The sequence below is a fragment of the Neolamprologus multifasciatus genome, chromosome 14, assembly GCF_963576455.1.
Source record: "Neolamprologus multifasciatus chromosome 14, fNeoMul1.2, whole genome shotgun sequence".
Taxonomy (NCBI): Eukaryota; Metazoa; Chordata; class Actinopteri; order Cichliformes; family Cichlidae; genus Neolamprologus; species Neolamprologus multifasciatus.
This window is the reverse complement of record NC_140452.1, coordinates 10,130,641-10,142,644: the sequence shown is the minus strand read 5'-3', so window position 1 is coordinate 10,142,644 and position 12,004 is coordinate 10,130,641. Positions and strand designations below refer to the sequence as shown.

Genomic DNA, 12,004 nt, shown 5'->3' with positions numbered 1-12,004 from the left:
AGTATGTGAAAAAACAGACCCTGTTTAGTTGGTTTGAAGGAGGAAAATATCCATAGAGGTCAAATATATTTAGTTCTAGGTTGTAAACCTTTTTTAATTGATGTGAAGTGGGGTATTTTAACATGGAAGTCTATCGAGAACAAATGACCCCATAATGTAGTGGTTAATGCATTTGGTTTGTATGGTTCCGATCCCAGGGGCAGATGCGAACCCAGGCTCGGAGGGGCATATGGTAGTCCAAGTGCTGGTCCCAAGTCTGGATAAATGGGATGGTTATGTAAAAAAAAAAAAAAAAGAAAAGCAGCACCTGGTATAAAATCTGTGTCAGATAAAAGGTGTGGATCCATCCACTCCGATGACCTCCTTTGGGAAATAAGGGAGCGACCAAAAATACCCTCTGCCAAAAGCCGATGGGGAATGACTTGCTTTGAGACATGGACAGCATAAAAGATCTTCCTGAAACCTCAGTCTTTTGTGTCATGTGCAAACTGAACAACATTACCTAAGTTAAACAAAACACTTAACAGAACATGTTTAAACTCAGTTACGCCTTGTTTATGGATGTCTGTACACTGGAAGTTTTCAAAGAGTTCTATTTGGCAAGGCCAAAGGTGATAATAGCCATGATACAGCTCACAGTGAGGTAACGTGAGTGTGCTAAAATGCTTGTGCGACCAAGCTGATGTGCACCACATCAAAGAATTGACCATTTGTACAGAATTTCTACCACGTTAGCAACCAGATTTTAAGCAGATATATTAACTGTGATCACCCTTGTGGTTGAGAAATTTTGCACGCTAGCATTTGCCCAAAGCACTAAACACAGAGTACAGATAAGACTGAAGATGATCAATGTAACAACATGCCACTAGATGCTAGAATAATTAATGCTAGCTTTGTAGCATTTTTGTTTTGTTTGCATTCATCTGCTTTAGGATGTAAATAAACTGGGCTACACTGGCCTGACTAGGAACGAATGCAAATCAGATGTCTGACGAGTACAAAGATTAGATAAAGATGGAGTCATGAATCCGGATGTAAATGCAAATTATCAGAAAAACTGCTTTAGGATGATGGCTTTGACTTTATAATGGTGTGATAAAAGCTGAATTTTTGAAAGCAAGTTTACAGATCCTTGTTTTAACTGAGAGTCAGAGTCAGTGGAAAATCTATTAAAACTAGTACCACCCCACCCTCGCCTCTTTTAATACATCTCTTTATGTCCAGAAGAAATTTCAGCTGAACAATAAATGCAGTTAATCAGATTGTGCTCAGGGGGAAAAGATAATGACTAACTGTATTCAGAGTTGGCGGCTGGCTCTCACACACCCACACCCCCACTGCAAAATGAGAGACTGGAAGACAAGGATAAGGGGCAGGAAAGGATCATCTCCTTTTCAGTGCAGCGTTAGGCTTCAGTTGATAAGTCTCCCATGCAGTTTGTTAGCTTTACTCTTTATGATCTTGTTCTGTGTGCACAAAGCTCATTTAATCAAAGCCACTGGAAAAAGAAAAAGATGACTGCACTCAATAGAAGTTCATCATCGTTAAGATTTAATGAAAGCTGATACCGTCAGGCGGGGAGGAATAAGATGATTTTTGTGACCTTAAAACTCATTAAAAAACGAAGGAAATTATCAGGGTTTAACCTCGAGCTGCAGCAGGCTCAGCGGGGCAGCAGTGCAGGTCTGCATGCTGTGCTCAGAGCGATGAAGGCGCCTGTAATAGCAGGGACTCCCCACGGGAAGGATGTGCTCATGGCACACCTGTCAGACGCTGTTATTTGCCAAGGCTCCCAGTCGCCTGTAAATTACCCCATCCTGGTGGTCCCTGTCAGGGTAGTTGTAACGCTCGCTGAACACTGTCCTTCGAAAACGTGCACAAACACAACCTCGCTCCCACAGAAACAACAGTGTTGCAGTCATTAAAGGATTGCACTGTTTCTGCTGTAGCAGCAGTGCACGGCCAACAATTGCTGCAGCAGACAGAATAAACCCCCAACTTGGAGCTCCAAAGAGATTACCCCCCCCCTCCCCCCCGATATGCCTGCGACTAACTTATTAAAAGGTCATTATTGCCGTCCTCCTGCAAATTCCAAGACTGTAACAATGAGAGAGTGTTTCAGTGTGCTTTAGAGGACTTTTTTTTCTGCTCTTTGTTTCTCCTCAGAGAATGTGATCATGGCACTGAAATCTCAACCGCTCCTTCAGTGTAAATGGAGTCGCTTTCTGTGGATGTCATTTCACTTCAGAGATGTACTTTAAAACACTTGAAAAGGCGTCTATCTCCTAACAAAGCTGCTGCAAACAATGAGAGAGACGACGAGGGTTTCCTTGCCGATCGTTTTCCAAATGAATTTTTAACTTGCTGGCGATGGCAGAGACACGTGAGCGCAGTCGGGCACTTTCTGGGAGCCGTTATTTGTTCGGAGGGCTGTTGTGACATTTTGAGGAAGTGGCTTTTCTTGTTTGATCAGTGCTCTGCCCGTGCTTCGTGTGACAGCACAAGGGATGCAGCGAAAGAGCCGTAAATCCTCTGGACAGCGTACTGTAGGGAAGGATTTGGGGTGTTTGGGCAGAAAACTGACTCATCCCTATCGCTCTGTGACCAAGAATAAATAAATCTTTTCCTCTTTTCTCCCCTCTCTGACTCTTTCAGAGGTCCCATAAAACGACAGACTTACTCATTATCACTGCAGTGCTTGGCTCGAGTCACTGTGCTGCAGTCTGATGAGGGCTGCATTTACCCTTTTTGCAATATAAATCTCCAGTGTGTGTAACTGAGCAGCTACTGAGTGTCTGTATTCTGGTTTATGATTTCCCATTATTCACTTAACCAGTGTCTCATTTATCCCATATTTCCTACCCTCAAAGTAATGACAAAGCTTAAAAATGTAGCAAAAACTTGTCAAAGCCACATGCATTTAACCAGTGGAGACACATCCTGGGATCTGCTACACCAACCTCCTCCTGCTTTTCTGTTTAGATCTACCCAGACCCAGAGCTGGAGCAGCAGATCTTGGCTCTGCCCATCCGATGCATCCACAGCGAGGAGGGCTGTCGCTGGACTGGCCAGATGAAGCAGCTGCAGGTAAGAAGCCATGCCCTCTGATACATGCCTCCTTCCTCCACTGCTGCACCCAGCATGTGGGGTGATTCTGATGACCCGTTGTGTGTCTCTCAGGGCCACTTCTCCACCTGCGCCTTCAATGTGATACCCTGCCCCAATCGCTGCTCAGTCAAGCTGACGCGCCGCGACTTGCCCGACCACCTGCAGCACGACTGCCCCAAGCGCAAGGTCAAGTGTGAGTTTTGTGGCAGCGAGTTCACCGGCGAAGCCTATGAGGTAAGCACCTCACACTTTTTTTTTTTTTTTTTTTAATCATTTTTATTGGTTTCTCTCTCATTGTAAACAACTTCATGTGACGACACATGATTTCCATGGTTATATGAAAGGTGTCTTTGTTGAAAGCAGCAGGAAAAGTGAATGCACGTGTGTCAGAGCCCTCAGAGAGTCTAGGTCTATTTTGAAATAACACGTGTGTTGGCAGAAAGAAAGAATATATAACCGTGTCTTTCATGCTGAAAGTGTTTTCCACAGCTGAAGTAATCCAGGCTTCTCACTAGCACCTCTGTCATTACTGCCAGCCTGCCCCTCCTCTGTTTACTCTGCTTTCCCCTTTGCCCAATATTACAGGAACATTAATACACTTTTGACCTTTACCAATAATCCTAATATCTATTGTAAGTATTTGTATGGATGTGCCTTTAAGATGCTGAGATTAACAGTAGTACTCAGACAATTCATTTATTCACAAGACAAAAAAAATAGGTTGTTAAAGCTTTTACAAAGTTGGTTATACTTATAAAATAACTAAATATCTTACCCTTGCAGCCTTGGACTCAAGACTCCTTCATTAACACTGTTTCTCACATTGTTTAATGTTAGCTCGAGGTTGCCATTTACTCTTAGCAACTGCATTCAACTTGTCATTTATTAAATATGACTTATTTATCTCTAATTCTATTTTATCTATTTGTTAGCTTTGAGGGCCCCGAAAAGCGCTATATAAATGCAATCCATTATTCATTATTATTATTATTATATTATATTCTATCTTATAATTTTAGGTTATTATCTGAAAATGAGGAGTTATTTCTGAATGAGTTGAAATTTCAAGATGCATAAATTTGGAAAAAGTCAAAATTCTGACATGTGTAATGTGAAATTTTAAGTTTTGAAAGTTAGCAAAATGCCAAAACAAATGTTCAGTGGCAGAAACACTTTAATTTGAATTTAAAAAAAAAAGTTTGAATGTTTGACTGTTTTATTTAGGTCATTTTTTAAAACTGAATATACAGTTTTTATTTTTATTAAATTAATTCAGTTCAGTTCCCGTGGCTACTGGAAAAGTATCCCCAGTGGTAATAAATGGAACTAAATTGCCTCACAAATCTAGCAATATAAAATGGGTAAAAAAAAAAAAAGGTTTTGCTTTCTGTGCTGGACACCATTAGATATAATTGGTGAACATTTTGTTATTAGATTAAGATCCAGTTAGATCCCCATGATTCGTTACTGAATAGAGTAGCTATGCATGGATGGAGAGCTGTGTTCATTGCTGCAATAACATTCAGTATAACCCAATTTTAACAGGCATTATTTTGTTAATTAAAATGCAGTTTAAATAAAAGACACCATCAAATATGCACACCTCCATGTCTGAATCATAGATTTTTGTCATAACCCCGATCTAATTTTTAATTTTTCTCATTCCAGAATCACCAGGGCGTATGTCCTCAAGAGAGCGTTTACTGCGAGAACAAGTGCGGGGCGAGGATGATGCGTCGCCTGCTGTCCCAACACAGCATGGCCGAGTGCCCCAAACGCACGCAGCCCTGCAAGTACTGCGGCAAGGAGTTCGTCTTCGACACAATCCAGGTCTGTTTCACATTAAGTTTATGACCAGATGTTGTGATTTTCCCCAAAAAGCTCCTTAATTTCTTTTTTTAAATGTATTTATTTTTTATTAGTGAAATAATTATGTTTGGCAAAATGAAGTGCAGAGACACATTTTATCTTCTGTCTGTAATTCAGCCTATTGGAGCCCGATGGCAAAGAGAAAACCTGCTGTAGCTGAAGGATGTTTCCATTTATGGTGTCTCTGTCTTGTGGCAGCTGGATTTTTAGTGTGAAGCTGCTGTTTTTTTCTTTCTGGGCTTTTGTTATGGGGAAGGCACCTCCTGCTGCACACATCTGGCCAGAGGCAGAGCAGTCAGTGTCACCCTCCCCCACGTGACAGGCCAAGATGTAATAATCCAATCTTGGTCATAGCACACACTAGAGTTGAAGAGCTTTTTCCGTTGTCACGTGATATTCAGAGCTTTTCTCAGTATTGCTCATTTAATTGGTTTACAAAGATAGGTGTTATCCTGCTTCCTCATGTCACCATCTAGTCTATAATGGGGTATCTCAAACAGCTGCTGTTTTTACCATGACAACATACACTAATTTACAATAATATGCAATCTAATACGTCACATGAAGATATGGAAGACATTTTATAGACTAGTTTTAATGAAATCAGTTGATGAAATGATCAGCCGACATTTATAAAACGGATGAAAATGTATAAAAATGTTAATCACAATTAACCAGATCCACTGCTTTACTTGGTTTATTCAGCTGTAGATCTAAAACCATAATGTATTTACTATAACAAATAGCTTCTTTTCTTTTCTTTGAAGCTAAAATAAAAATAATTTTATGCTTTTTATGTCTGTAGCCTCATTTTTAAACCCAAGTGTATTTTGGGGGGTACTTTCAAGGGCTTCTTTTCCCCTGTACAGCTATTAATCTGAGCCTTGGTGTGCAGTCTGTGTTCTTACTGGTCATGCTGTCTGTCCTCTGCAGAACCATCAGTACCACTGCCCTCGCTTTCCTGTCCAGTGCCCAAACCAATGCGGCACACCCAACATTGCCCGAGAGGACCTTGCTAACCATATGAAGGACAACTGCGGTAGCGCCCTCGTTCTCTGCCCCTTTAAAGATGCCGGGTGCAAACACAGGGTAAGACCTGCATCATTTGACCTTAAGAGATGACTTGCCAAATGTTTTGCCTTTGTTGTCCAAGAAGGAAACTTCTGGTCCTTGGTAAATGTGTCCAAAGTATTGCCTTTCCTCTTCTCCGACATGCACTGCTGTGGCTGTAGGGTCTATTTTAATGAGATCAACACTTCTACACTCTGACAGTGCATTTCTGTCTATTTATAAAACCCACATCAATCTGGAGAAATGTGGATATGCTCGAGGAAGAGTGACTGATGAGCACCAAACTCCGGCTTGGTGTTCTGTTAAGACTTAAAAAGCATCTGGAGAGCTTGACTTGTTCTATTTAAAGATGGCCTGATGGAAAGTACAAACACAAAAGCAGAGTGCAGATTCACTTTGCAGTCTGAGCATGCTCATCTTCATCATATTACTGTTTGTTTTATTATTAATTGATACACAGGATGTTTTAAGTGTCCCCTACTGTATAAAACCTGGGAGAAATACTATAAATAACTAGGATTAGCACAAAAGCATTCTTTTACACTGATGGGAAGCCAATTTTTGTTTTTATAATCAGATTCCCCGTTCTCTGCAGTGCCCCAAACTGGCTATTGGTCGTCACCTGGAAGACACCACTAAGTCCCACCTGACCATGATGTGTAACCTGGTGGGTCGTCAGCGGCAGGAGATCCTGGAGCTGCGGAGGGAGATGGAGGAGTTGTCTGTAAGCCACGATGGCGTACTCATCTGGAAACTCAGTGACTACTCACGGAAACTCCAAGAGGCCAAACTCAGAAGTAACCATGAGTTCTTCAGCCCGCCTTTCTACACTCACCGCTATGGCTACAAGCTGCAGGTGTCAGCCTTCCTCAATGGTAACGGGAGTGGTGAGGGCTCTCACCTCTCTGTCTATATCCGCGTGCTGCCCGGAGAATATGACAACCTGCTGGAGTGGCCCTTCTCCTACAAGGTGACGTTTTCCATTCTGGACCAGAGCGACCCGTCGCTTTCAAAACCCCAGCACATCACGGAGACCTTCAACCCCGACCCTAACTGGAAGAACTTCCAGAAGCCCTGCAGCAGCCGTAACTCGCTGGACGAGAGCACGCTGGGCTTCGGTTACCCCAAGTTCATCTCGCACGAGGAGATCAAGAAGAGGAACTACATCCGGGACAACTGCATCTTCATCAAGGCTTCTATAGAGATTCCCCAGAAGATAATGGGTTGAGATGCAAACTTTGTTTTCTGTTTATGAAGGAGAAAGATTCGTTAAAGACTGGAACTGAAACTTAACCATGAGAACTTATACAGACTTACCCTTTAGACCAGGGGTCCCCAATCCCTGTTCACGAGGGCCGGTGTCCCTGCAGGTTTTAGATCTCACCCTGGGTCAACACACCTGAATCACATGATTAGTTCTTTACCAGGCCTCTGGAGAATTTCAAGACATGTTGAGAAGGTAATTTATCCATTTAAATCAGCTGTGATGGATCAAGGACACATCTAAAACCTGCAGGGACACCGGCCCTCGTGGACTGGGATTGGGGACCCCTGCTTTAGACACTTTCTGCCCTTATAACTTCTCCACCACAGAGCTTGTAGTGAGTCTGTCTGGCTGTGCAAGTGGACTTGGAGGACCTTGATATATCAGAGAAGAGAAAGTGTTTCGTCTGCAGAGCCATCAATCTCTGTTGTTTCTTTTATTATTAATTTTTTTTTTTTTCAATTTCCGTTTGTTGACCTTTAATCACAGTCTACAACTGAAAGCCTTGGAAATCAAACAGTGCCTAAAGAGTTTATCTTAAGTTATGCTTTTGTTGTTTTTGTTTTTACCATACAAAAGATTATGGAACAGATATAAAATAAAGCTGAAGGGCTTCATTAGCCTCTACACTAAGAGTAGGAAAAAAGGAAAAAAAGAAGCTGTTTTAGAGATGTCCCATTTTTATCTGGGATGATCTAAAGAAGTGGGAGCAGAGAACTCAAGCTCAAGCCCAACTGCCTTTTGTACATGTGCTCATACAGTATATATGAACCCTGAATACGCAGTAAGAACTGCTTGTGAGATTTGTGAACACACAAACAGGTCAGTGTTCACGGGTGAGAAACTTCCAGCTCAAATATTGATCATTTTCATGTTTTAATGGAATAATGATTCAAGACTGTTCTGGATTTGAACTTTCTGGCTGGCTGTTCTGCATGGCTTTCCTCCAGGTGCTCCGGTGTCCTCTCACAGTCCAAAGACTTGCATGTTAGGTTAACTGGTGAGTTTAAATTGGCCGTAGTTGTGAATGCAAGCATGAGTGGATCACAGTTTCTAGGTTAGCCTTTTGAACTACCAATCCAGCTTACTCAACTTGATTAGGCTTGAATAAGAAAATAAATTCTTTGGAAAAGATACAGCTGCTATAGCTTATAATCTTAGCGTGGCTAACAGCTAGCCTTCCTGCTAGCCTTCAAGCAACTGTAGCCAACAGTCATGTGGGGATTACTCAGTTGTGGATGGCTTTAGACAACACAGAGGAGTAGTCACTCATATTATACTTCTTTGAAGTCCACCTTAATGCCAGACAGTGTGGTGTCTTGTATGTATGGTGTACTGTAAAGTTGGACCAAGCTAGTCCTAGCATGCTCACAGAAACTGTAAACCACTCATACATCGCTTTCTAACTGCTTTTCCTCTTGATAAGCTAACTACCTACCAGCTGTAACAAAAGATACGAGTGTTATCAACTGCTAGACTTAAACCACTGAAACAATAAATATCCAGCAAGCCGTTGAAACATTAACGTTATCTTCCCAGTCAGACCTGCTCATGTTGTTTCAGTGCAACAGTTGTTCAGTCAGATCGTCTCTTGCAAAGCAAGAACTATTGATCTGATTATCAAGAGCAGACAAGTATCTCTGGATTTTGTTCATACAAACATTTGACTGATGACATATTTGGTTATGAAATGATTATGGTCCGCTAACCACACAGCATCGAAGCTCATCAGGCCAACCACGGCCTCCAGTGCAACGGGTTAAGAATGATTGTTTTATAAAAAAAAAATGTTAAAAATATATTATGAAATGGTTCTTCTTCACAAACCTTTCATCACTATAAAGTCCAAAAAGGACATTCAGGACATTAAAGTCATGTCGACTGTACAACTTTCTCTTTCCATTGAGAAAATATGGTGTGTCAAAGGTTTTTCAGTGTTGAGATGTTTGCTTTCAAAATCTCTCAAAGCGTTTTTTCACCTGCCAACAATGAAATTACAGGTCTGTCTCTTCTTCCCATCACAGGACCTCTCCATGACTTTGTATTTTTAGCTAGTTTGACCCCCCACCCCCCCCACCCCGGTGTGAGTAGCTTCAACCAAACAAACACTCGTACTGACCCTTAGAGGCCTCCTATCTACAGTGGAGTCCCAAATAAGATAAAAACAAACTCACCTTCTGTTGGTCTTCGGATGAGCAGAGCAAAGAGGTCAGCTGTCGGAGTACCTGTGCATTTAAAAAAGAAGGAAAAGCCATGTGGCCTTTTTATACAGTATGTCTTCGCATGAGGGTTTTAGGGCTGAGCAGGGCGACATAAACACATGCATGCTTCATGTGCTACCACCGGGATCACATTTTTGTACTGTAACTTGTAAAATCCTCTCCTGTTGATGGCTGTTCTCTTTCTTTTGGACCATTGGAAAGATGACAAATTGTGGAAAAGAATATTGTTTTTTACTTTTTTTGGTTTGTTTTTATATACAGAAATGTGAACACTGTTTTTAATATAACCTATAAAGACAATGAACACTTGGCTGTGAAGTGTGTTTTACGTAGCCTGGGCGTTGAGGGTATACTGCAGCTATTTTGAAAAGGTGGCAAGATCGATGCATAATGCAACAATGGGGAGCGGCCCTGCGCTAAACATCACTCTCCATCACAGCACCATCCGAGGTGTGGAGGACTTTCTCGATGCAGTTGACTCACGATGTATGTGAATACTAATGTAAAAATGCAGAAGCACATTCTGTCTTTTTATGATTATACATGGAAAAATTTCCTGATTTCTTGTCATAATACCAGCTGATATTTTCCAGTGATTTAAAGAAGTGAAAAAATAAAACTTTTTGTAAGATTCTGTATTTTTAAAAGTACCTAGCTGTTTTATACAAACACCTTTCATTGGAGAGTCGGGGTGACTTTGGGAACTTTCAGACCCTTTCGTCTCTTGGACATTTGGAGAATTTGTTCGTCCGTGTGGTTTGAGCCTCACATATTCTGTCTGTATTATTTCCTCTTAAAAGTATTTATTTTAAGGAGCCGTCGTGTGAGTTTGCACACGTGGCACAAATGTTTTAATATGTTGACTGATGAGTGCTTGTCAATTTCTTAACTGAAATAAAATACCATATATTATAATTGTTTTGTTTTATCTTTTGATCACATTTGTCCACTAAATTAAATCATCAGACATCATGTATACTGGTATGTTTGCAAATGTGACCTAGCACCTCCCACATCTTTACAAACTGTCAGTCAGTGACAGTGCCCTGACAAAAGTCAGTGATGCTTATTTTATATGTTTAGACCTTACTCACACAGGCCTAGAAATTGGTTAGAAAAACCTGGTAGCATCCAGTTACTAGGGAAAAATGTGTATTCCCTGACTGGTTGGCAAGTAGTTACCAGGTGAAATCAGTCCCATAGAACGTGCTTCCTCCTTGTGATTGTTTTGGTCACTATCAGATTGCTGTGGTCTCCTATTTTGCATGGAAGACTAACTTGTCTGCTAACCAGAAACACCCAACAATCAGTCTGGGACTATATATTTTCCCCTAGCAACAGGTGTTTGCCAAGTGGTTGCCAACTAGTCTCTATGCCTGTGTGACTGGGGCTCCAGATCCAGATCATCAACAATATTAAATATTCTAGGATCAGCAACCTTTTTAAATTGATCCATGGGGTTCAAAATTATCTGGAAACGAAGAGTCACTGATTATTTTATTTAAGCGCTGTTTGTGTTTACGTGGAGCCAACAGGAAGTCAGCCAACTGGTCCATGCTCTTTATGGACTCGACTATTAAGAATGATGCTGAGCATGCTCTCTGGGCCCAAAAATAGCAGTATAATGTGGTACATCCCAGTATTATGGAAGCCACTGAATTACTTTTATTCCAATTCATTAAAGGAAGCCATCTAACCAATCTGAATCAAGTTCTTAATATATCTGTGATTAGTGACTTGAGATGACCGTTTTTAGTAACAAGTAATGAAAGCATTTATGATTTGATAATGAAATTGTGTGTTTCTGTTCCGTAGCCACAGCAGGGGTGATTTTTAAGTACTATTTATCAGTCTGTCAGCAATATTATGGAAAAATGAACTGGCTGAAGTTCATGAATCTTGGTGGAGATGTGGAGCACTGCCAAGGAGGAAAATCTTGGCAAACTCTCTAGATCATTTTCTTGGTTATAAAAGTAATTTTGGGATAAAGCACTGGGCTGTTTCAACGATGTTGGTTTGTCTGTTTTTCTGTCTATATAACAACTACTAGGCTGGATGTCGTAAAGCTTCTTGGAGAGATGGAGACTTGGCTAAACCATTAAACCATTAAACTTTGTTTAAAATATTAACTGCACTGACCTTGGTGGAGTGCTGCACCCTCTGAATGCCTTTCTAGTTTAATGTGATTTTGGACTGAAGAAGATTTATACTGTTTGCATTTAAAATACACTCATACTTAAAATACCTCTGAATTATTGATGAAATATACTATCACCATTAAAACTTAATGATACTAAAAAGCTATAAAGTTCATCTCAACATTCACATTTAGCAAACTTGCCTTCTGTCTTTTTTTTTTTTTAAACTCATTAATATTCAAAACCACAACAATTTTTTTTTGATGGACTCGATCAATCCACCTCAGGTTTTCTGCCCTTCAAGTGCAGTTGTATTTTTAGAGCAAACA

The 12,004-nt window shown here is 40.8% G+C and overlaps 1 protein-coding gene across 1 annotated transcript in view; it reads left to right on the top strand.

The window, feature by feature from the left end:
* Nucleotides 1–10,452, top strand: part of traf4a (tnf receptor-associated factor 4a) — a 37,445-nt gene extending 26,993 nt beyond the window's left edge. The window contains exons 3-7 of the mRNA XM_085184574.1: nt 2,986–3,090; nt 3,184–3,345; nt 4,780–4,941; nt 5,914–6,069; nt 6,647–10,452. Of these exons, the coding sequence (XP_085040700.1) occupies nt 2,986–3,090; nt 3,184–3,345; nt 4,780–4,941; nt 5,914–6,069; nt 6,647–7,279 (1,218 nt within the window). The 3' untranslated portion in view covers nt 7,280–10,452. The remainder of the gene's footprint in view (nt 1–2,985; nt 3,091–3,183; nt 3,346–4,779; nt 4,942–5,913; nt 6,070–6,646) is intronic.
* Nucleotides 10,453–12,004: the final 1,552 nt, after the last annotated feature.